Consider the following 26,328-nt stretch of genomic DNA (forward strand, 5'->3'; position numbering starts at 1 on the left):
TTTTGAACAGACATCAGCTCTTCTTTATACTGTTTAGAATAGTTTACACTGAGAGAGTCAGGGAGGAGGCCAGCAAGATGGCTCTGTGGTGAGATGGCTCAGCAGATAAGGGCATGTACTTACCACCAAACCTGACGCTTGGATTCCGATCCTCAGACCCTCTGCTATGACACACTCACACTCATTTGTATACACACATACACACACACCAATCAATCAATCAATCAAATATAAAGAGGGGAGCTTGAACTACATGCTGCACGCTCATGAACTCAGGAGGCTGAGGTGTAATACAGCACGTTCATGGCCTGTGTGGGCTGGGGATATAGTTTGGTGGTAGGGTCCATTCAACATGTATGGGTCCTTGAGTTTAATCCTTAGTAACACACACACACATACACACACACACATGCACACACACGCACACACATGCACACACACACATGTACCACCACTACCACCACCTCCACCACCACCACACACATCCACACCACCACTACCACCACCACCACCACACACACAAACATACACACACACACACACACCACACACACACACACACACACCACCACCACCACCACACACACAAACATACACACACACACACACCCCACCACCACCACACACACACAAATATACATACACACACACACACCACCACCACCACCACTACCACACACTCATAAATACACACACATATACACCACACACACACACACACACACTACCACCACCACACTACCAACACACATACACACCACACACACACACACACACACACACACACATACCACCACCACCTCCACCATCACCACCATACACATACACACCACCACTACAACCACCACTACCACCACCACACACACAAACACACATACATATACACTACACACACACATACACACATATCACCACTACCACCACCACACACACACAAACACACATACATATACACCACACACACACACACACCACCACCACTACCACCACCACCACACTACCACCACACACACACATACCACCACCATATACACACCACCACCACCACACACACACACATACATACACACCAACACACACAAATACACCACCAACACACACACCACCAACACACACACAAATATACCACCACCACCACACACACACACAAATATACCACCACCACCACACACACACAAACATACCACCACCGCCACATACACACTACCACCACACACACACACACACACACACACACACACACACACACACCGAGAGGATTGAGTCAGGAAGGGCCTTTCTTCTGGTCAGTAGCTGGAGCATCCTAACAGTCCTTGCTTCCTGCCTGCCTCAGGGTTTTCCAGCAAGTTCCGGGAATGCTCCAAGTGGGCCCCTGAGAAAGACTTGGGATGTCAGGAAGTGCATCATGAGCATCACTGATCCAGGAGGAAATGGGAGGCTCCTCCTCATTTCCCTTTTTTGCAGGCCTGCTGTGGTTTTTCATGATGTCATCCATTCATCATTGTGAGCTGACTGGCTGCCCCTCAGGCCTTGGCCAGCTGCCCATGATCAGAAGGGAAGAGACAGATCCCAGGACAACTGTGCAGAGGGCCCCTGAGCATGTGCAGACATAATGACATCAGCTCCACCTAGAAAGTCTTGGTGGAAATCGAAGAAGACAGTAAAAGTGATAAGATCTTATCCACCCTTCCCTTCCTTGAATGCCTGGGAAAAATTCAGGGGCCTCTTGCCTGTGGATGGGGAAACGAACCCTGGAGTGGGCCTGGGTGTGCAAGAAGGACTCCTCTGCCAGATGGTTCATTCTCCAGAATTCAATCTGTTTCCTAACTCCGTGGTGTTTGAAAGCAACTTTGTCCAGGTACTCTTGCGTGTGATTTGGAACAGCACTCCTTGATTCTTCTAGATCTGTTCCCAAGATGCGACCAGAAGAGGGTAAACTGAGGCAGGAAAGCTAGTGGGCTTGAGACACAAGGCTAACCAGAGTTTCTCTTGTAAGGGTCCACTCGGTGAGAGAGGTCAGGCGTTCTTTGCTGAGTGAGGAATTAGGCATTGGAGCTCCCAGTTTGTCTTTCTTTGGTCTGTCACCTGAGGCCAAGCTAAGGCAGTCAGTACTGATTGGCAAAGAACAGGACCTAGGGGCCCAGAGAAACCTGAGCTTAGAGTCCAGGCTCTGCTCACCAGTGGGAAGGTGTCGTGCATGGAACCTGTACAAATCTATTTAAACGCAGCAAGCAAAGTGCACGGTCTAGCGAGTGCTTGGCTGGTTTTTAATCTCCCTTTATCTCTGGGCTCCCCTTGGACCAGACCGAACCTACAATAAACAGAAGGGCCAAGAGGATGAATGGTCTCTAAGCAAAGTGGGGAAGCTGCCAAGGGGGTCCACAGACACAAAGTAGATGCTGGGGAACCTCTGGATTATTGTTCTTGCTCTTGTGTTGATCGTGGGCCCTTTAAGTCCTATTGGAGAAATGCACATTGGTGGCTTAAGTCTGTAATGCCAGCACTCAGGAGGCCGAGACAGGAGAATGCCCTTGAGAATGAGATGAATTTGGGCTATAGAGTAAGACCCTTTTTGTTTAAATATAATATAATTATAATAATATTAATATTAATATTAATATTATTATTATTATTATTATTATTATTATTATTATTGTAAAAACACAGAAGCCCTTCTAAAGTTTCTAGACCAATACAGGTTAAAACACAGGTCAAAACACAGCAGTATCCCTCAATTCCAAGGGACATTGGCAATGTCTGCAAACATTTTCAGTTGTCAGAATTTGGGTGGGAGTTTACTGTAAGCATCTAGGAGACAGAGGCCAAGGACACTACTAAACTCCCCACCATACAGCATAACCTTCCTCCCACAAAGAAGCTAAGTGGCTCCCACTAAATGCCTTTAATCCCAACACTTGGGAGGCAGAGGAAGGCAACCTTTCTGGCCCTGGTATACAGAGTGAGTTCTAGACCAGGCAGAGCTATCAAAAACAAAATTAGTGCTGAGTGGAGTAGCCGGGCTAAACCATCCTGCTGCCTTTGCCAAATGTTCAGGCTGGGCCTGGGGGCTGCATTGCAGGTCAGAAGGAGCAGACACTGGAAAGAGATCTATAAGGCTTCCAACACCATGGCCCTTGGGGTGACCTCCTCCGTGCCGTGCCTTCCCCTTCCGAACATCCTCCTTATGGCCAGAGTCACATGGCATCAGGGGCAGAGCCAGACGTGGAACAGACCATCCACAGCGCCAAGGATCAACCTGAAGAGGTAACACCACCGAGGGGAACGAGGGACGAGACGGGCAGATCGAGGGGGAGGCTACGTGACATTGATTGGGATTTTTGGTTTGTTGGTTTCTGTTTTGCTTTGTTTTGGAAAGATTGCAATCTCTTATTGCTCAGGCTGGTGTGAACCCACTATGTAGTAAAGGCTGGCCTTGAACTCTTGACCCACCTGCCTCTCCATTCTGAGTGCTTGGATTACACATATGCACTATCATGTCCAGCTCCTAATGGCTCTAGACTGCAGAAACCTGAGATAGGTGGGGGCTGGGGAGACAGTTCAATCAGTAAAGCGCATACTATGCAAACATGAGCTCTATCCCCAGAACTCATGTTAAAAACGGGATGGGTATAGTCGTGCACATGCGTAATCCCAGCATGGGGGGAGGTAGAGATGGGTGGATCCCGGGGTTTGCAGCCCACCCAGTCTAACTAACGTAATAAGCTCCAGGCTTAGTGAGAGCCTGATTTAAAATCCAAGGTGGATAACACTTAGAAGCAACACTTGGGACTGACCTCTGAACTCCACAGGCATGTGCATACACACCTCCCCAAACATGGAGGTACGCAGATAGGATAGGGGTGGGGAGACGTCTGAGTGGGACAATGGCACAGTGCACAGGAGCATCTGCATTTAGGACCTCAGTATCCATGCAAACACCAGAGTACAGTGTGTGTCTGTAACCCCAGGGTGAAGGGGTAGGTAGAGGAAGAGAGGTGGATTCTAGGGACTGGCAAGTACCAGCCAGCCTAGACAAAAGAAAACCCATGAAATGTCCCAAAATTTTCTGGTGGAGTTTTTTGAGTGGCTGTCTCCCCAATTCATTGGCCTACTTGCTTCCTTGGGGTGCCTTTCTCTTTATTTATTTTTAATATTTTAAAGCAATTTGGTAATTTTATTTTATGCATGTGACTGCTCTGCCTGCGTGCACATCTGTGTGCCAGGTGCATGCCCAGTGCCTGTGGTTGTCAGAAGAAGGTATCAAATCTGCTGGAACTGGAGTTACAGGTGGTCATGAATCACCTGTGATTGCCAGGCCCTCTGCAAGAGCATCAAGTGCTCTTTTTCTTTCTTAAGAAACTGTCCCTATGAAGTACGGTGGGGGCTGGAGAGATAGATGGCTGAGTGGTTAAAGTCATGGCTTTCTCTTGGTGGCAGTCAGTAAGTCTCTGTAACTCCAGTCTCAGGGGATCAGGCATTCTTTTCTGGGTTCTGTGGGTACAGCATGCATGCAGTTTGCAAACATACATGCACACAGAATCCCCATGCACACACTCACATGTACACAGACTCGACATAAAATTTTAAACTGGGCGTGGTGGCACACGCCTTTAGACCCAGTACTCAGGAGGCAGAGGGAGGTGAATCTCTTGTGTGTTCAAGGCCAGCCTGGTCTACATAGTGAGTTCCAGATCAGCCAGAGAGCTCTCTAGAGAGACACTGTCTCAAAAATAAAAATAAACATCAATAGAGGAAGGCAGTGATGTTGACCCCCTGCTTCTACACACGAGTGCATGCACCGGCAAACATGGCAAGCATGCATGCATATAACACACACGAGTCAGGTGAGACAAGGCAGGTCTTTCGCTCGAAGGACAGATGATTTGGTGCGAAGGGAAGCTTTGCATGGACAGGGGTGGGGACCTGTTTCCAAGCACATTTACCGTCTTGCCTCAGTCTTCTGATTTAGCGGGAAACCTCTGAGCCTCTGGTTAAGGGGTAATGGGGCAGTGAGACCTGGCTTGGGAGAGGCATACTCTTTTCAGTCCTGGGTGTACAACTAACTAGATTTGACTTTTGTATCACAAGTCACTGGTCACGGTTTTTCCTCTATAAAGCAAATGGACTAAGTCCTACGTAAGTCTGTAGCGTACAGTAGCGTGCTGTTTGTGACAGAACTGCCCTTCTTGGATCTTGGGTCTCATTTCAGTCTTCTTTCTGTTGCTGTGATAAAATGCCCCAGCCAAAAAAGCAGGTTAGGGGAGAAAAGGCATAATTGGGCTTACAGTTCTGGGGTGGCTAGAGTCCATCATGGCAAGGAAGGGGGGACATGGCCGCAAGAGCAGGAAGCTGACCAATCACATTGCATCTAAACAGGAAACAGAGAACAGGAAGTGAAGCCTAGCTATAAAACCTCAAAGCTCTCCCCCACCCCCCACCCCCCACCCCCATCCCCACCCTCCAGTAAAGTACTTTCTCCATCGAGGCTTTGCCTTCTAAAGGTTCCATAACCTTCCTAAATAGCTCCACTAGCTAGGGGCCATGTTTTCAAACAAGTAACCCTCTGGGGACATTTGATATTCAAGTCACAAAAGGCCTCCTTATACAATCTGCAAACCATCTCAAGAATCTCTAAATGTTGCCAGAGGTCTAGGAAGCCCCTTATTCCTCAAGCTACCTCCTGCCAGAGCTCCCCATTATGACGCTGGTATACCTGTAACAAGTACTGCCCACTGCAGGTGACTAATACTAGATCTAAGGCAGGTCCTTGAGCCAACTCTTTTGGGCAGTCTAGGGTTAACGGAGGTTAATGAATGAACAAGCTCTGCAGGTGGGATTTTCAAGAAGGAAATAGCAAGACCCCATGTCTCCAACCACCTTATTCTTGAGCTGCATCTGTGGCACAGGACCCTGGATGCCGGCCTGGAGACCATGGCCTGGTAAGAGAGGCAGGTGCCAGGGCCACAGCCCAGATCGTTGGGATTGTCTTGGAGACTACATGTTAATTAAGTGCCCCAGGGAAATCTCCTTTCCTCAGAGTTTTGAGCACCACTAGCCAAGAACTCTTTCCACCCCTAAAAGTTCCCCATCCTTGAAGAGATGTATCAAAAGTGATGGGGTGATCCAGGTACCATCTTCTATGCCTTTAGCATGCTCCCTTTGAAGTTTGTGGAGCTCCAGATCTGGGACCACCGCGAACGCATCCTGCGGCTGAGGACAGTCACTGAGAAAATCTACTACCTGAAGCTCCACCCTGACCATCCTGAGACTGTCTTCCACTTTTGGATCCGCCTGGTTCAAATTCTGCATAAGGGTCTGTCCATCACCACCAAGGACCCTACCATCCTTGTCACTCACTGCCTGGTACCCAAGAGCCTTTGCAGCCCAGGTGGAAAGACTGAGGTAAGAAATCCCCATTGCTAGTCTTCAGCCAAGATCCGGTTTGGAGAAGGGTGACCTTTGAACCGCTGAGTGTCTTCTGTAGGTGCCCGCAGCTTTAACTCTGTTCCAGACACAGTAGCACTCATAAGCATGGAACAACCCATTCTAAGTACATATGCTTCAGTAAATGTACACAGTTATGCCACCATCAGCTATGGCCACAATTCAGTGAAAATGGACAAGAGACAAGGGGTCTTTTTTTGTTTATTTTTTGTTTGTTTGGCTTTTTGAGGCAGGGTTTCCTATAGTCTAAGCTGGCCTCAAACTCATTGGGTAGCCAAAGCTGACCTTGAAATCTCGAGCCTCCCTTCTCCAGCTCCCAAGTGCTAGGACTGCAGACAGGTATGTTCTACCAAGCCAGGCCAAAAGAGACTTCTGGGGGGGGGGAGAGAGAGAGAGAGAGAGAGAGGTGTGGTTGTATGCACTGTGAAGAACATGCAGAGGCCAGAGGAAGACTTCATGTATAGTTCTCTTTGCCTTATTCCTCTGAGATAGAGTAATTCGCTGAACCCGGAGCTTTGAGGGTTTTTGCTAGGCTGGTGGCCAGCAAGCCCCAGCAAGCCTCCTGTCTGCTCGCCCACATCCACCCCATGCTGGGGTTAGAGGTGTATCTGGCAGTGATGGATGCTAGGGATCTGAACTTGGATCCTAACTCTTTAACAAGCGTGTTTACCCTCCTGACCATCTCCTTGCCCATGAGAGAATGTTTTAGTGTCTTCATTTTCTGTTCTTACCTCTTTTCCATCTCTATAAAGTCATCTTAGACATTTCAGTTTTTGCTTGTTGTTTTTGTAAGAATGGAGTCTTAGGAAGCCAAAACTGCTTTCAAATTCCCTGCCTCAACTGGTCTTAGTGTTGGGATCATAGGACCAACCCCCGACTCGTGTGTGTGTGTGTGTGTGTGTGTGTGTGTGTGTTGGTGGTGTGTCTTGTTTGAGACAGTGTTCCTTGTTGTCCTCTGTGCACCCCAGGCTTTTTGTGCACCCTCAAACTTTGGGGGATTCTCCTGTGTCTGGTTCCCATCTCACCTAGATGCAGGAGCTCTAGGATTTCATACGTGAGCTACTGAGTCTGATTTTACATGGCTTCTGGGGCATGAGCTCTTTACTCATTAACATCATTTCTACATCGTCCATTGTTGTTGTTAATTGTAGGAGGTTTGTTGTGAAACACGATCTTACCCTAGAATCCAGGATGGCCAACACCTCCAGTTAGTCTCCAAATGATTAGATTACCGACACATACTACCATGTGTGGCTTTTGAACTATGGAGGTGTTTTGTTGAGTCAGGGTATCATTTATTTGTGCCTTTTGAGCGATGGTCGAAGAAATCGGGCATGTACAGCAATGGAGATTGGCAAATAGCTTAAGAAAGGGTTTGGGGAGGGGAGATAGAGTCTTCACAGAAACCATGAGAAAACCCAGAGTTTGGGGCCTTGTGCATAGGCTTTTGGTACACAAAAACAAACAAACAAAACAACAACAAAAACAGATGAACAGGAAAAGGAAAGGTTACATTTTCTGAGGTAGAATTTGGAGACCTGAGTGAGATCAACAGTAAAATTTTACAAGCAACCGTGTCAGGAGGGGCTCTTCTAGGAAGTAAAGGTACATTATTTATTATTGGGATAATTATTCTCCCAATCTTCTTAATATGTCTTCAGGTGAATCAGATTTTCTGATAGGTGGACTCCTGGTCAGGGGATTCGCAGGCCCCACTGGGGAAGATCGCTGGAACTTGCTGCCCTGCAGAGCCAATGAGAACCAGGTTCAGGGGCAAGCCTGCCTTAAAGTATGAAGCAGAAAATGATAGAGGAAACACTCAGTGTCGACCTGTAGCCCCTACATGTGCTCTCATGTGTGTGCATGTGCACCTATACACATTAACAGCTACAAATTCACTACACATCCACAAAGCATATAGGGCTTTTCTTAGAGGAATTGGCATTTCAAACATTAGCTTCTTATATACATTTGAGCATAAAAACAAGTAGCACTCACTGTTAAAATTTGTATTAACAAGTTAACTATTCTAAATCCACTCCAAGGCACTAAAGGATGCTGATACCAAACACCAACAAAGGAAACAGCTTCCATGAGTGACGTGAATGGCTGCCTAGTGGGAGAGTGTAGGCCCCAATGTTTGAGTTTAGATAGAGTTTGGTGTTAGGAAAATGCTGAGAGCCCAAGGCTTAACCTGCTGTCTTGTTTGTTTGTTCTTTTTCTATATAGTTAGTGCAGAAGAAATCTAAAGGCCTCCAGCCCAGTGAGAGCCTCACACGTCTGATGGCCCAGGGGGAGAATGAGACCCTCTCCCAGATCTTTTCCGACTTGCATCAGCAGAAACAGTACAGGTACATGATTTAAATCAAGGTAGCCCATACCACCCTTTTCTGTAGCCCAGGAGGTCCCAGAGGTAAGACCCCCAGTGAAGAAGCACAGTTAGGGATGTGATATACTGTCACACAGTACCTGGTGTCACTGCCATAGTCTCTGTCTACACACAACAAGTGAGGCAGGCCTGACTCCAGAGGAGTTATATAGAAAGGAAAATACTTCTTTATCAATGAAAATGAGTAACAGACATGGAAGAATGAAAGCTAAATACTAATCCAGTAGCTGATTCTATAGAGGTAAAATTACATAACCACATAACCACATAACCACATAGCCACATAACCACTTAACCATGGCTTTAAACCCTGCTGTATACTGGTTTCATTTCCTCTGATTGGACCTCTGTCTGGACTTTATAGAGATCCTAAGGTTGTTCCTAAAGTATAGCCTCCTGGGATGCTCAAGGGTTCAGGCCTGTCTTTTCCATTCCTGAAGAAACATCCTGTGTGTTTGATGATGAGTTATGATATGTGAGACAGGAAGCCAGGTACAGTGACTCACATCTGTCATTCCAGCCCTGAAGAGTCTAAGACAAGCAGATTGTTTCAAAGTCAAGGGTAGCCCAGGCTGCAGAATGAGTTCCACACTAGCTTGGGCTACAAACAGAGAAGGAAAACCAAAAATAAAGTAGTAAATATCACCAGGAAAGAAAAATGAAGTGACAAAAAGAAGTGTGTGTTAAGATAGGTCTCACGTAGCCTAGGCTAGCTTCAAAGTCTTTATGTAGTTAAGAATGATCTTGAACTGTTGGCCCTCCTGCCTCTACCTCCCAAGTGCTGGAAATAGAAGAAAACCTGTGCCGCCATTCCAGGCTATAGCAGGATATTCCCCACAGCTCCACCCCAACTCCAGTTTACTGGGATTAAATGCAGGGCCTCAAGCTTCCTGGGAAAGGGCTCTACCACTCAGCTATAGCTCAACCCAAGAGGAGCGGTTTTTGTCCTAACAGGCACCAGTTAGAGCAGCTCAGGGGCAAACTGAATAGTGCTGGGGTGGTCAGCTGAAAACAGCTCAGAGGCTCTCTCAAGAGTGGTTGAAGGCTCAGAGAGCCCAGTGCCTCGCTTAAAAGATAATAGTACCAGCCTCACCCGGATCCTGTTGGGATTAAACGTGCTTAGCATGCTTCTTATAGAGTTGGGAAGGAGATATGAATAGGATCTCAACAAATATCAGTGTGCATTACTGACGGTCTCAGGAAAGGTTTAACAGCTTGGGCAAAAGATCATCACTGTATAATAACATACAGAAAACTGCAATTAAGAAATAGTTACGTAGAATGTCACGTTCTGGACTGGTGCTGAATTCTAACAGAACAAAGGCATATCGAAATGAGTTTGAAATACTGGCTTTGTAGTGCAAGCTGGTCTGAAACTTAAGTAACTAGAGAGATGACCTTGAGCTCCTGATCCCCTTAAACTCTAGAATTACAGGCATGCAGCACAGTGCCCGGCTTCTTTTTGTTTTGTTTTGTCTTGTTTTGTCTTGAAACAGGGTCTCACTGTGTTGGCAGTGCTGGCTCAGCATTCAGGATCTCCCTGCCTGAGTCATAGCCACCATCCACAGCTAACTTCCTATGTAAAGGGCATTGTATCAGCTACGTTATCATTATGATAAAATGCCTTAACCAAGACAATTCGTGTAAAATGCAGTTTATTTGAGCTTATGGCTATAGAGGGATAAGAGCCTGTCATGGCTGGGAGACAGAGATAGCAGCTAGAGGCAGGAACAGGAAGCTGAGAGCTCACATCCTCAAATGTAAATACAAAGCAGAATCTAACTGAAGTAGCACGGGGCATTTAATCCCAAAGCCTGCCTGTTGTGACAAAGTTCCTCCTACAAAGTCATACCATTCAAACCTCTCCAAACAGGGCCAAGTGGGGACTGAGTGTTCAGATATTCGTCTGTAGGTGTGTGCGCGTGCACAGATATATTTCTCATTCAAACCACCACAGATCCTTTCAGATAAATATCTCATGCTGAGTTATTGACTGTAATTCAGTCCCATGGCCCCAAACAGCTGAGAACCACACTCTCCTTAAAACACAAGCCCAGACAAAGTTGAGTGTTCTCAGTCTGAGATGGTGGTACATGCCTGTACCCAGCACTCTCAGAGGCTGGGGCAGGAGGATTCCTGTGAGTTGAGGCCAATCTAGGCTAACCTGTAACTCCAGAGTAAATGGGAAGCGTGGTTATTGAGGGTCTGCCACCAATATCTTGTTTTTATTCTGGAAGGTTAGAGGGAGCTAAGCCCCATTAGAGAAATAGGCTTTAACCAGAAAGGAATGGGGGTGCAGAGCCAGGCAGTTTGAAGAAAAAAAAAAAAAAAAACAATGACTGAGTTTTGTCCAGAGGAGGAAACTTAGGGACGGAACCTGAAGGCCACTGGGTAAGAGAAAATGTAGAAGCAGGCAGAGGCCAGGCCCAGAAGCCACAGAGGGTTTTAGAATTCCTTTGGAGCGGGGAGCTTTATTTGCATTTTACTTATGAAGGAGCTGTGATCCAGTTTACATTTGGAAAAGTCCCTCCAGGTGTGGGCTATGTGACCATAGATAGCATGGAAGGGTAGCAGCAGAGACTCAGAAAGACCAGATAAGCAGCTAAACTGGTCTGGACTGGCATGTGCACCGCACAGTGTCTCAGGGAGGTTGGAGTGAAGGGGGGCACCCCTTCTGCGTCCCTGTGGTCCCTGTGCCCGCAGTGGCTGCTTTGCACAGACATGTAGACTCCTTGGCTTCCCAGCAGAAACCCCCATGTGATGGCCTTTGCTTCCAGGCCTTTCCAGACTGGTAGCAGTTATCAGGTTTCACACCTTAGCAGCCTCATGCCACTAAACAGTAGACAGCACACAAGGCTGAGATCCAAGATCCAAGACAGGGCCACACCCCTTCTCAGACAAATCAGCGCGGTAGGCTCCGATCTCTACCCATCTCCATCACTTCCTCTTTTCCTCTTCTCTTCTGGAAACATAATGTGCATCACATCCAACCAGTGCAGCCGCAGCTGGCCTTTTTCATATTTGTAACTGTCTCTAAATCTTCTGCATTAGAAAAGGTCTATTTTTTAAAAAATTAATTTTTTATCTTATGCATATGAGTACACTGTCACTGTCTTCAGGCACACCAGAAGAGGGCATCGGATCCCATTACAGTCGTGAGCCACCATGTGGTTGCTGGGAATTGAACTCAGGACCCCTGGAAGAATGTTTAGTGGCCTTAACCACTGAGCCATCTCTCCAGCCCCCAGGGAAAGTCTTAACTACAGATAAGCTTTGAAAAATGACTTCAGAGCTGAGCATGTGGCTCAATGGGTAGAACCCTTGTCCTAACATACACAAAGCCTAGAGTTGGTCTCCAGCACAGCATGGTGGTACATGCTATAATTCCAGCACTCAGGAGGCAGGAGGGTCAGAGATTTAGAGTCATCCTCAGCTACATAGTGAGTTTGAGGCCAGCCTCAGATACATGAGACCATAGCTCAAAAAAAAAATCAAGATATAAATAATAACAACAACAACAAACTGAGTGAAATGTTTTTCTCCTTTACTTTTGATCTTCGTTTCCTTGACCCTGAAATGACTGGGGTTCCAGCAGGAGTGAAAAGGTGCAGATCAACAACAAGGCCAACTCAGGTAAGGATGTTGGGGTGCATGCTGGGAGACACAGCTGCTGTGTAGGTCAAGGACTCAGATTCCCCCACAATGTCTCCTCTGGCCTTCTGGATGCCACCAGGAGTACTAGTATCTCCATGCCACAGTCGGCATCTGTCTGGGCTTTTTGGTTACCAAAGGCAATTTGACACCATGTCCCAAGCATTGATTTAATTGAGATGTTTCTATACTCTTCATTTCCAGTTCCACAGAATGACCCAAGCCAGGCCTTTCCCTTTTACATCTGCAGTATCCATTTGTAGATTCGCCACTTAGTCAAAAGCAGTCACTGGAAGCTCTTCATGTGGTGGCCGTACATACCATCTTCCCTCAAAGGGATGGTCACGTGGGTACAGAAACTCCTTTCAAGCCCACATTCAAAGTCCATGCTGGGGTGACGGGCATATGAGGGTCCTTCACACCTTCCAGGGCATTGGCTGGAGAAGGTCGGTGTCTAAGCAGAGCCATCTATGGTAGGACCAGGGCAGATGGAGATGAGGCCATCTGCGAAAACGTGGCGCTCTAGGAGCAGCTGGGTCTCTGCTGCCAAATTCTAGTGTAGGCCAGGTCCTCTGGGTGTGGTCCCTCAACAGCTTCCCCATCTTTGCCATCTCACCTGACCCCATGCTCTCTGCCTCACGCCCACTCTGGCCACTTCTGTCACAGTCAGATTCCAACCATGCTTCCTCATACCTTAGTCATCCCCACTCACTTCCTTCCCCCGAGGAGCCCCTCTAAGCCCCCTCTACATCCTAGATCACACGCTCCTGCCAAGACTTGACTGTCCTCCCATGACCTCTCACACTATTCTCTGGTCCTCTTGTAGGTTTAAGGCTTATTTCTTAATGAATGTTAAATTGGTTCTAAATCATCTAAAGAAGCAAGTGCAGCACTGGGGACATGATGGGCGTTCAATAAATATCTGGATCTAAGACCATTGACAAGTTAATTCTCCATACTGGCTCAGGAGAGAGTCACTTTGTGATACATTTAGAATCGTAGAGGGGCTGTAGATCCTAAGAGAGCTGGGATCCAGATCAGAAGTGTTTTTATTGTTGTTTTATTTTGTTTTTTACAAACTCCTATGTTTATAGGAGGGATAAACGGATAAAGGTTTGAGGGGACACGGGCAAGAGGAGTGGTTGACTCCTACTTTATGGTAGTTAAAACACCTGCGAGCAGGGTTGGAGAGATGGTTCATGGTTGGGAACACTCACTGCTCTCATAGAGGACCTGGGTTCAATTCCCAACTTGAGTGACAGCTGACAAATGAATGTGATGCCAGTCCTGGGGAGTCTGATGCCCTCCTCTGGCCTCTGGGAGCACCCGGCAGGCATGTGGTACACAGACACACATGTAGGCAAATAGTTATACACATAAAATATAATAAGAAAAAATCTAAAAATCTTCTGGCAACTGTCCCCCGTTTTCGACATTAAAAAGACAAGAGTGGCGGAGACAGTGGCAGCAAAGACAGTGAATATTTTAGTTACGGCTTTGATTAATTCCTGCCATGTGTGCACAGAGCCTGGTGTTGTTGGTCTTGTTTTTTTTTTTTTCAAGAGTCACCCCAAATCTGAATTTTTAAATATACACAACTCACTTCCTCCTGATCCATGACTGCTTTCTCACAGGCCTTGATCTTTGACACCATGTTAGCTACATTTTCTGTCTTTATTAACATTGGAGCACAATGCTCATGCCTTAAACCGTTCGTGAGGTTAGGGGTGAGGCAAACAGAATACTCAGGAATATTTTTTTAATGATTGCTGGGACTGGAGAGAAAAATTTTAGAATTTCAGGACAGCCAGCCAGGTGCGCATACCTGTCACTCCTTAGTACGTGGAGAGCTGAGTTGGGAGAAAGACCTCAAGTATGAGGCTGGCTTGGCCTATATAGTAAGTTACAGGATAGCCTGGGCTACATAGTAAAATCCTTAACACCAAAAAGAACTTCAGGGTACCTGATGTTGGGATGTTCTTAGGTTGATTTTAATGAGCCACACTGGGATGTTCTCTGAACCCTGTTTTCTTGCTGGGTCAAGTTCTCGGCTGCAAAGGGAAGTAACATGCCAGGCTCTTGGGACCCTTGCTATCTCCTACTGAACTCTATTGGAGCTTCTAGATGGAAAAGAGGGGAGAGGGGAGGGCTGGGAACTCAGTAAAGCGCTTGTCTTGGAAGAATGAAGAACTGAGTTTGACCTCCAGAAACCATGGGCTGGAGAGACCGTCTCAGTGGTTAAGAATCATATTCCAGAGGGTCTGTCTGGTTCCCAGCACCCACTTGGGGTAGGGGTAGCTCATGACCACCTGTAATCCCAGCTCCAGAGGGAACAGGAGGACTTGATGCCTCTGGTCTCTCAGAGAACCTTCATCCACATAGGCACAAATACATATGCATGTGCTCAGGCACTTACAGCTAGACATTGTAGTGCATGCCTGTACTCCTGGGGGCGTGGCTCGAGATCAACCTTAATTATGCAAGAGCTCAGGACCAGCCTGCAGATGGGGATGAGGTTGGGGGTGGGGGAACAGGGATGGGGGATGGGGATGGTGTCTGTTCAGTCTAGACAACTAGAGGCCCAAAGTTCACCCATGTGTCCCCATTAGCAGGTGGACAAGCTGACCCTTGGTCTTGTTAAGATGTTGCTTCTAATTCATTAGACCTGGGCATAAGGCCTTGAGCCCATTTTTTTTTGTTTTGTTTTATTTTTTTGTTGTTGGTTTTTTTCTGAGACAGGGTTTCTCTGTGTCACCCTGGCTGTCCTGAAACTTACTCTGTAGACCAGGCTGGTCTCGAACTCAGAAATCCACCTGCCTCTGCCTCCCAAGTGCTGGGATTAAAGGCGTGCACTACCACCGCCCAGCTGAGCCCATGTATTTCTGATATGGTCCCAACTGATGGCAAGGTTTACGTTGCACTTTGATTATCACGGGGCAAAGGGTCTAAGAATAGAATCTGGCTTTGCTCTTCTGGTTTCAAGGCCATTGTCAGTTTAGTTGACTGAATATCCTTAGGGAGATTTATTCAGGTAACCTGTCCCAACTATTGTCTTTTCTCCATTTACTGAGGCTATTTTGTTCAAGAACATGTTGTGATCAAGCACATGGGCTGTGGAGCCAGGTTGGTTGGCTTTGCATATTAACTCTGTCTGCTTCACTATAATGAGACCATTAGTAAGTGAACTAACCTCTGTGGGCCTCAGAATCCTTATCTGCAAAATAGGGATTGTGGGAAAGTTGCCTTTACACTTTTGTCAGGAATGATAAAAGGAGCCTGGCGCATAATGGCTTTCTCTGCCTAAAACTGTTGGCTGTTAGCTTCCAGAGTGTTCTGTGAGCGAGAACGCAAATCCATTCCTTTTTTTAACTAGAGAAAGCTACTCCCTCTGAAGACAGTATCCCCTGTACCTGCGATCTCAACTGGAGGGATGCGTTCATGTTCGGAGAGTGGGAAAGAGAGAACCCCTCTGGGCCGCAGCCCCTCTCACTCCTCAGTACTCTGGCTGCCTCCAGCAGGCCACGGCTGTCCCTAACTGGAGGTATGGTGGCGATGGGGTTGATCTGGTGGCCTTCCTGGGATAGGCTGGGGTTCAAGTTCAGAAGCAAGACCCTGTCCTATGGTCCTCAGAGTGATTCCAAATGCTATGGGCAGGGGATAGGGCAGGGGACTGGCCACAATGACCTCAGCTCTACTCGTCTCCTTTGTCTTTGCCTTCAATGATACTGAGTGAATCTCTGCAGTGTGGTATCTCTTAAAAACCTCAGAGGCCCCACAGGTAGCACCAAAGGACAGACTGTCAAACTGGTGATCTTGGAACCAGAGCCTTCTCTTCCTGCTGTGTGGGGAGGCACAGGGGGCTCCTCCTGGGGTTCTGGAGTTTCTGTGGCTCTTCCCACTCTTCTGCTTCCCTATAGTTCTTGGTGTCTTTCTACCTGATGGTGCTGGAGTACCAAGAGGGAGAAGGAGCTAGCAGGCGGGGCTGGGTGAGGGCAAACTTCCCCGAGGTCCCAGCTTTTCTTGTTCCACTCTCCAAGGCTCCCCATCCTACATTCAGTCAACAAGCATTGTGGAGTACCTTCTGTGTCTAACAGAGTCCTAAAGAAGGTGGGATAATGTATGCTTTTCTAATTCATAAAAATAAAAATACTTATTGTATTTGTAAAAGAAAAAAAACTTTATTTTTTAAATGAACGTATAAAGCGATGGCTTTCTTCATGGCGTTTCTCTGGTTTTCAGTTAGTAACTGTGCAAGCAGTCAGCAGGCCACTTCACAGGTAGAGGTCACTGCACGTTGTACCCCGTCCCCACTGCTCTGTCCCCACTGCTCTGTCCCCACTGCTCTGTCCCCACTGCTCTGTCCCCACTGCTCCCCTCTTGCTGGTCCCCTTCTCTTTCCTAAATAGGCTCTGTTCTGCGCTCCTAACCCTGCACTCCATTGCTCCGCCTTCTCCTCAGGCTGTCCTCCTGCCTTCTCATGATCTCTTTGCTACTTTCATGATCTACATACAGCACACACACCTGAACCCACATGCACGCGTATGCACACACACACACACACACACACACACAGTTAAATAAATTAAAAAGTTAAAATATAAATAAGCAAAAGCATTCCCTCCTGTGGTTTCTCTACGGTGTCAGTTAGCCACAACCAAATACAGTTTGCAAATTAAATGAAGATTCACTATTTGAGAGAAAACCCACAGTCACATACATAACTTTTGTTAGGACACAATTGTTTGTTTTAATACATAGGCATGTTGATACTATCATACCATGCCTATGAATTAAACTTTATCTAATTCATGTCTGAAGACATGACATCTATGTGGTTTGGAGTGGTCTGCAGTTTCTAAAAGCCCCAAAGGGCTATTACTGTGTGTCTATACATTTATAGAAGAGTTTTTCAGGTAACCTATATGATATTGACCACTTTTCTCTTTGGCACTCACAGGAAACTCTTTATGATACTTCCTTTCCCACTGGAAAGAATTTATGTGGCCCGCACCAGCACTTCTAGTCAGCATGCAGTTTCGGGGGGCTCTATCTGGACAAAGGGAGGAGGAAGTTGCCACTAGGAGCAAACCAGAGTTATCTAAGCAGCACTGACAAGAGCACCTCCTCATCCTGCCAGCCTCTCCGCGTGTTCTCACCACCACCTCAGAATACAGCAACCCGCACCCCGTGGCCCGGGTGATCAGGTAGATTGGAATGCACTGGCGGAAAGTCTAGAGCCTGGAGAAGAGCGAAGCGGCCGGGGAAAGCTAGCCGGGAGAAGCAGGGACACAGAAGCTGGTGGGACACGGAAGCTGGTGGGACACGGAAGCTGGTGGGAGGGAGTCGGAGAAGAGAGGCAGAAGGAAAAGAAGTAACACAAGGAAACAGAAGAGACCTGGGAGAAAAGCTGAAGAGAACTAGACAGGAAGTACATCTCTGAGAGATGCCCCGCCAAGCGTCTATTTATCTAATTTAAAAAGTAAAGCCATAAACCAAGGAGAGAAGTGTGGTTTCCTCTCTGCTCACATCGCTCTGGGACAGCTTCATCCTTCCGGTGCCTGGCTCCCAGTTGAGGCTGTTCAACCTCGCCCTGGGTTGGAAGCTAAGGAACAATCTCTCGCTTGGGTTTGGAGAGAGGGGCTCATAAATCCCACTTCATGGATGCTGGCATATTACAGGCATTTTTCAACCACTCCCGGTTTATGTGGTGCTGGGGACCAAACGCAGGCCTCATACGTTCTAGGCAAGCACTCTACCACTGAGTTATATCACCAGCCCTACTTAGGAACAATTATTATAGGAACCCGGAATATGAAGTATTAAGGTAGGGTAACTTTTCCTTTTGTTGTTCAAACTAACTAGGTTTGCGACTGTCTCTATCGTACAAGCACTGGCTCAACCTTTGGGGTTGACAGTCCCTGAAATATGGACATACCTGGTTGATGTGCCTTGCTAGTTGCTCATTAAATTCACCAGTCCACGTCAAACGCAGGGTCATCTCAAAATTACTCGATACAGTAATATACTGAATTTTATGCCTTCTCGCTTTTAAAATCTTGTCTGTCGAGCCTGCTCCTAAAGGTCCAAATGTGAGCACTGTGACAGATTTCACCCCCTTTGCTCATGGCTGTGTTCACAGTGCCCAGAGCAGCGCCTGGCACGCAGGAAACGCTTCATCTATTTGTGGCTGGTGCAATCATACCACCGAGTAAGGATGTATCAGCCTTGGCAGATCAGAGCACCATGCCTGCCCACAGCAGACCCTAAGTGCCGTTTTCAGAGGCAAAATGGACTGGTATGCCCTGGGTGTAGGTGGTGTCAATGCTTAAGTGTGGCACTCCTAAGTCATTTTCTGATGCTGGGGTTGGTTTTTTTTTTTTAATTTTTTATTTTTTATTAGATATTTTCTTTATTTACATTTCAAATGCTAACCTCTTTCCTCATTTTCCATTCGAAAACCCTCTAACTCTTCCCCCCTCCCCCTGCTCACTAACCCACCCCTCCCACCTCCCTGACTTGGCATTCCCCTACCCTGGGGCAATGAGCCTTCATGGGTCCAAGGGTCTCTTTTCTCATTAATGTCCGACCAGGCCATCCTCTGCTACCCATGTGGCTGGAGCCATGGGTCCCTCCATGTGTACTCTTTGGTTGGTGGTTAAGTTCCTGGGAGTTCTGGGGGTACTGATTAGTTCATATTGTTGTTCCTCTTATGGAGCTATAAATCCCTTCAGCTCCTTGGGTCCTTTCTCTAGCTCCTCCATTGGGGACCCTGTGCTCAGTTCAATGGTTGGCTGAGAATATCCCCCTCTGTGTTTGTCAGGCACTGGCAGGGCCTCTCTGGAAACAGTTACATCAGGCTCCTGTCAGCAAGCATTTGTTGGCTGGGTTTGGTAACTGTATATGGGATAGATCCCCAGGTGGGGCAGTTTCTGGATTGTCTTTCCTTCAGTCTCTGCTCCACACTTTGTCTCTGTATTTCTGATTTTGTTAATTTGGATATTGTCACTGTGCCCCCTGGTTAGTCTGGCTAAGGGTTTATCTATCCTGTTGATTTTCTCAAAGAACCAGCTCCTGGTTTGGTTGATTCTTTGTATAGTTCTTTTTGTTTCTACTTGGTTGATTTCAACCCTGAGTTTGATTATTTCCTGCTGTCTATTCCTCTTGGGTGTATTTGCTTCTTTTTGTACTAGAGCTTTCAGATGTTCTAGTCAGCCTACTCTCTCCGGGTTCTTTTTTTGCATGCACTCAGAGCTATGAGTTTTCCTCTAAGAACTGCTCTGATTGAGTCCTATAGGTTTGTGTATGTTGTGGCTTCATTCTTTCATTCTAAAAAGTCTTTAATTTCTTTCTTTATTTCTCCCTTGATCAAGTTATCACTGAGTAGAGTGTTGTTCAGCTTCCATATATATGTGAGCTTTCTATTGTTTTTGATGTTATTCAAGATCAGCCTTAGTCTGTGGGGATCTGATAGGATGCATGGGATTATTTCAGTCTTCTCTTATCTGTTGAGGTCAGTTTTGAAGCCGGTACCATGAGGTGCTGAGAAGAAGGTATATTCTTTTGTTTTAGTATAAAAAATGTTCTATAGACATCTGTTAAATCCATTTGGTTCATAGCTTCTGTTGGTTTTATGTTGCTGCTTTCTTTCCAACCCAATTCCCCGGTAAAAGAAATCTCAACTTAATCAGTTAACAACACAAGCTATAAGCTGGGCAGATCTCCTACTACAGTACTCTATTCCCATCTATATTATCCCATATAACTTGACGTTTCTCCAGGCCATGAGATTCTTTCTGCAGTCTCTGTTGATCCTCCATAGCTCCTCTCCCTCCTGTTTTTTCCTCTGGCTCCTCCCCTAGACTCTCAGCTCCTCCCACTTCCTCCTGCCCAATCATTGGCTCAAGCCTTTATTTGAAAAGTTAAGATGGGGAGAAGGTTCACAAGGCAGCTCCTCATCTGCAGCCCCTCTGAAGACTGGAATTAGCATCAAAATACAAGTCCAGGGCTCTCCACAACAGTTTTACTGTTTATCTGTTTAGTTTCTGTTTCCATGATCTGTCCATTAATGAGAGTGGGGTGTTGAAGTTTCCCACTATTATTGTATGAAGTGCAATATGTGTTTGAGCTTCAATAAAGTTTCTTTCATGAATGTGAGTGCCCTTACATTTGGAGCATAGATATTCAGGATTGAGAATTCTTTTTGGTATATTTTTCCTTTGATGAGTATGAAGTGTCCTTCCTTATCCTTTTTGATAACTTTAGGTTGAAAGTCGATTTATTCGATATTAGAATGGCTAATCCAGCTTGTTTCTGGGGACCATTTGCTTAGAAAATTGTTTTTCAGATTTTCACTCTGATGTAGTGTCTGTCTTTGTCACTGAGGTGGGTTTCTTGTATGCAGCAAAATGTTGGGTCCTGTTTATGTACCCAGTCTGATAGCCTATGTCTTGTTGTTGGGGAATTGAGTCCATTGATATTAAGAGATATTAAGGAAAAGTGATTGTTGCTTCTTGGTATTATTATTGTTAAAGGTGGATTTATGTTTATGTGGCTGTCTTCTTATTGGTTTGTTAATGGAAGATTACTTTCTTGCTTTTTCTAGGGTGTAGTTTCCCTCCTTATATTGGAGTTTTCCATTTATTATCCATTGAAGGGCTGGATTTGTGGAAAGATATTGTGTAAATTTGATTTTGTTATGGAGAATCTTGGTTTCTCCATCTCTGGTAATTGAGAGAGTTTCCTGTGTTTTCCTGTATTTCTTTTCTTTTCTTTCTTTCTTTCTTTCTTTTTTTTTTTTCTGAGTCAGGGTTTCTCTTTGTAGCCCTGGCTGTCCTGGAACTCACTCTGTAGACCAGGCTGGCCTCAAACTCAGAAATCTGCCTGCCTCTGCCTCCCAAGTGCTGGGATTAAAGGCATGTGCTGCCGCCACCACCCAGTTCCCTGTATTTCTTTAAGGAAGTTATTTTTGTTCTTCTTAAAGTCTTCTATCAGCATCATGAGATGTAATTTTAAATCCAACTCTTGCTTTTCTGGTGTGTTGGGGTATCCAGAACTTGCTGTGGTGGGAGAACTGGGTTCTGGTGTGGCCAAGTAACCTTAGTTTCTGTTGGTAGGTTTCCTGTGCTTGCCTTTCACCATCTAGTTATCTCTGGTATTAGTTGGTCTTGCTGTCTCTAGCTGAAGCTTAACCCTCCTGTGGGCCTGTAAGCCTCTGTCAGCACTCCTGGGAGACCAACTCTTTTCTGGCAGGACCTGTGTGCAGATGACTGTGGAGCAGCTCAGGCAGGTGCAGATGGCAACTGGAAGTATCCTGTCCCAGCTGCTCCATTGATCGTATGTCCTGTTCACTCCTAGCCGTTTCTCTCAGGACAGTTTTTGGAGAGAAAGTGGAGATCCAACCTCCTTGCCTAGAAGTAAAAGTGCTGCTGGGAGATCACGCTCTCCTGGTGGGCAGTGCAGAGGGAGGTGGAGCCACCTGGCTCCCTGGTGCAAATGGCGACTGGGATTCTGGGGTTCTTGTTGGCCCTACTTGTCTTCTCTCTCAGAATACACTTCTGTTCTCCATCAGCTACCTCCTGGACCAAGAGCCCTAAGTGTCTTCTCCAAGCCTATGAATTCTTTCTGTCGCCTTTACCCAGGCACCACTCTCTGCTCCTCTTTCTCTTCCTCCACCTTATACATCAGGATCATTTGGAGATTTTTAAATTGCTGTACTAAATAGTGAACTTGGGGTCTTATGTACGCTAGGCATGCACTCTACCACTGAGCTACATACAGCCACAGCCCAAACATTTGAGTGTTGCCTTAAATTTTTCATTGCTCTCTCTCTCTCTCTCTCTCTCTCTCTCTCTCTCTCTCTCTCTCTCTCTCTCTCTGTGTGTGTGTGTGTGTGTGTGTGTGTGTGTGTGTGAATTTCAGGGACTGAACCTCAGTCATCAGGCTTCATCATACCTCTACCCACTGAACCATCTTGCCAGCCCTCTATTTTTTAATTATATATGAAATTATATATATGTATATAGTTTTAAGTGATATATACAGATTGTGTTATACACTTTTTAAATTTTGTAATTATATTTATGTACAGAAAACTTAGTGTAAATTTAGTCCAGTTTAGTAGCAAGTTCTTTAGCCTTTCCTTTTCCAGCTTGGCAATGTCAGCCACAGACTTAGGACCAGGACGTTGCCTCCCCAGTGGCAGCAGATTTCGTCATAGCTGACATTATAATTGGTCCTAATAGCTCCCACCAGCTTAGCCAGAGCACCTTGTCTTCCGAGTTAACCTGTGTGAAGGCAGCAGTGGTGCATGTCTTCCTGGGGACCAGGCGCCCAGCCTGGCCTTTCCCTTGATGATGCAGTAGGGCAGCCCCATCTTTTGGCATAGGGAAGACAGGAAACCACCAGCTCAATGGGGTCTACATCATGGGCAATCACCACCAGCTGAGCCTTCTTGTTCTCCACCAAGGTGGTGACTGTATTGACTCCTGCTCGGAGGACGGGTGGTCTCTTAGTGGGGGCGTCCCCTTTGCCAGCAGCTTTCTTCTCAGCACGGGCCAGCAGCCTTTGCTTCTTCTCCTGCTTTGTCTCTGCCCTGTACCTGTGGGCAAGCTCAAGCAGCTGAGTCGCTGTTGGTCTGTTCAGGGCCTGGGTAACTGGTTAGTAGCAGGAGGCACCTTGAGCCGCTTTGCAGCTTGATGTAGCAGGGTTATTTGACGAAGTATGTAAGATCTTTTTTGGGTTGAATGTCCTGCCCAATGCTGAAGTTCTTGGGCCTTTTCTCAAAACAATGGATTCACTACCTTTTGGCCTCCTGTTTCTTCACGACAGGGAGGTGGGGGGGGGGGCAGGGCACCTTCTTCCCCTTGGCCTTCTTTCCTTTGGGCATCTTGCTTGGCTGGTGTAGAGTGTGTTATACCTTTTTATTATTTGTTTTTGAGAAAGGGTTTTGTGTATCTCAGATTGGCTTCAAACTTGCTATATAACAGAGAATGATCTTGATTTCTGAGCCCCCTGCCTCTACACACAGGCACGTGTCATCACACCTGATTTGTATGGGACTAGGGATTGAACCCAGGGTTTCGTGTATACATGCTCTGCTGATGAAGCTGTATCTCCTTCCTGTTGTTCTTACTTTTAAAACCTCTCCCATATGCAAGGCTTATTTTCTTTTTCTTTCTCTTCCTAGGTCAGGCTGCTATTCACAGGGCATCTCCAGCATTCACTCTGTCCAGCTTTCACTGGCATACTTCCAGGGTATGATTCCCTCCCCACACGGAAGTCTTTCCATTCACCCCAGGTAGGGCAAAAGCACACCAAAGAATTGGGTCCACTCAAGTCTAGCTTGGTGAACCAATCAATGAGTTCTTTGAGGTTACTCACAGGAAGATGAGTGAGGGGTTACCACAACACAGACCACTAATACTGGAGATCACACCACAAAGGAGTCCCCAACCCCCAGCAAATATTAACTTTGTATCTGGATGTCTTAGTTTAGGTTTTACTACTGTGAACAGACACCATGACCAAGACAACTCTTACAAGGACAACATTTAATTGGGGCTGGCTTACAGGTTCAGAGGTTCAGTCCATTATCATCCAGGCAGAAACATGGCAGCATCCAGGCAGGCATGGTGCAGGAGGAGCTGAGAGTTCTACATCTTCATCTGAAGGCTGCTAGCAGAAAATTTGCTCCCAGGCAGCTAAAACACTAGTATTAAAGCCCACATCCACAAAGCCACACCCACTCCAACAAGGCCACACCCACTCCAACAAGGCCACACCTACCCCAACAAGGCCACACCTACCCCAACAAGGCCACACCTACTCCAACAAGGCCACACCTTCCAACGGGTGCCACTCCCTGGACCAAGCATATACAAACCATCACACTGGATGTTGGAACATGAGCCCTCCCTTCTGCAAGGGAAGACCCAACATGTGAGGGTCTTCCAGGAGTAATAGCAGCTATTCTGGCTTCTGGTATTATGCCCAGAAGACAGCGTTCCACAGCATATCTTCACTCTGGGCTGCAGTTCCTTGAGAGTGTGGTGATGTCCTACTCGGTATGGGTTTACCAGGGCCTCATGCTGTGCCTCTCCTCAAGAAGGCAGTTTTAAGATTTTGAAATAACACTTCCTGTGGTAGCCTGCTTGCAGTTGGCCTTTATGTGAAAATGTGTTCCTTTAAATTTCAATCAGTCCTTCCTGTAGGCACACTTCCTGCCACCTTCAGCTTAGATTCCTCAGGTTAAGACTTTCCATTCCTCATACAAATTTGTCGGCCATGCTTTCCCGGAGGGTCCACCATCTTGTCCTTCGCTCCCTCCTTGGTCTCAATGTGTACCTTCTGCTCTCATCACACCCGAGACTCCTCTATAACTTACTGCCTCCTTAGTCCAGCCCAAGTCTCATTCCAGGAAGCTCTCTATCAGTGATGGCCAATACCCTTTCATTTTGTTAGAACTTCCCAGAAGGAAGCTGCCCCCTTCAAACTGAACCTTCTACACAGCTGATTAACTCATTAGAATATCAAGTATAATTGCAAGTCCAGAACCAAATTCTTTTGAACCAGTCTTAGCTTTTTTAATAGCCATTTGTTTAGTGGTGGTTTGCTGCTCTTCTGTGTACCTGACCTAACGACTTCCTGGTCGTTAGCTAAGCCATATGGACTGTAGAAACCGAACTAGTTTCCGAGTAACTTAGCAGGCCTCTGGCTTTCACAAAACAAAAGCTGAGAGCGTCATCAGAAGGCATCTGAGACCTAAAACAGAATTTTCCCACTCTGTTCAAGTGTCCCCTGTTCATGAATAGCAAGGAGGAAATGTATTCAGAAAGATACATGTAAGGGTTTCATTACCCAGTGTCTTGAGACATGCCCATTTCTGTAAACAGATAATCTGAGGTAACCCTGAGCTATAGAGGGAAAAGATAAGTCTCCAGGCAAAAATCTGAGAAAAATAACCCCCAAAGCAGAACATAACCTAATCCCAAACACACATCCCAGAAACAGCACACTGAAGTTTGAGATTTCCAGGAGAAACAGTTTCCAAAAAGAAGGAAGCACTGAAGCTCACCCACCATCCAACACTGCAGCAAGCTTTGTGTGTGATAATTACGAACTTTTATCTAGTATTAGGGAAAAATAGGGAGAGCTAATCAACAATAACTTAGTTTTACAGTTCTCTCAATGAGAAACATTTAATATTATAAATGTATTTTTGCATATGAAACCAAAGTGCTAGGCATCAAGAGATGATGAATGGGCAGCCTGCTTTAATTGAATCAATTTCTATCTTAGATTACCTGTTACTATGACAAACACTGACCAAACCAACTTGGGGGAGAAAGGGGCTTATTTGACTATAGGTTACAGGCTATAAAAAATACAGTCTATTAAAAAATGGCACCAATAAATTGTCATAAATTAAAATTTTTACTTTCTTGTAAGATTTACTCATTTTAGAAAATATTTCTTATAAAATAAGTACTTGGTTGCAACAAAATGGCTGTCTAGACAAGACCTGAAGAGTGACACCGGTTCACATGCCAACATGAATTCAGGAAATCTCATGGGGTGCTATCCCTATGTGAACTACCAGCAATTGACAATTGCCATGAGTGGGAGGAATTAGCTACCAAAATGATAATCCAGTGCCAAGTGGTAATCCCTAAAAGTATACATGCAAGCAGCATTAAACACTACATTAGTAGTATTCTTAGGAAAAAGATGTATCTTAAAACTTTGATTTATACCAAAGGAATCTTAAAGATCAAGAAAATGTCTCATATCTTTTTTCTAATTGTGGATTTCAGCCTTGGATTTTCAGATATGTATGCTTCATTTGG

The 26,328-nt window shown here is 46.0% G+C and overlaps 1 protein-coding gene across 1 annotated transcript; it reads left to right on the top strand.

Moving 5' to 3' along the window:
* The first annotated feature begins 1,612 nt into the window (after window positions 1-1,612).
* On the top strand, window positions 1,613-23,179 carry Garin1b (golgi associated RAB2 interactor 1B). Its single transcript, XM_052172833.1, has 7 exons — window positions 1,613-1,858; window positions 3,080-3,264; window positions 6,150-6,402; window positions 8,674-8,795; window positions 12,426-12,466; window positions 15,858-16,025; window positions 22,950-23,179. Exons 1-7 carry the CDS (start codon window positions 1,613-1,615, stop codon window positions 23,177-23,179), a joined length of 1,245 nt encoding a protein of 414 aa, XP_052028793.1.
* The last annotated feature ends 3,149 nt before the right edge of the window (window positions 23,180-26,328 follow it).

The sequence above is a fragment of the Apodemus sylvaticus genome, chromosome 2 (genome assembly GCF_947179515.1).
Source record: "Apodemus sylvaticus chromosome 2, mApoSyl1.1, whole genome shotgun sequence".
NCBI lineage: Eukaryota > Metazoa > Chordata > Mammalia > Rodentia > Muridae > Apodemus > Apodemus sylvaticus.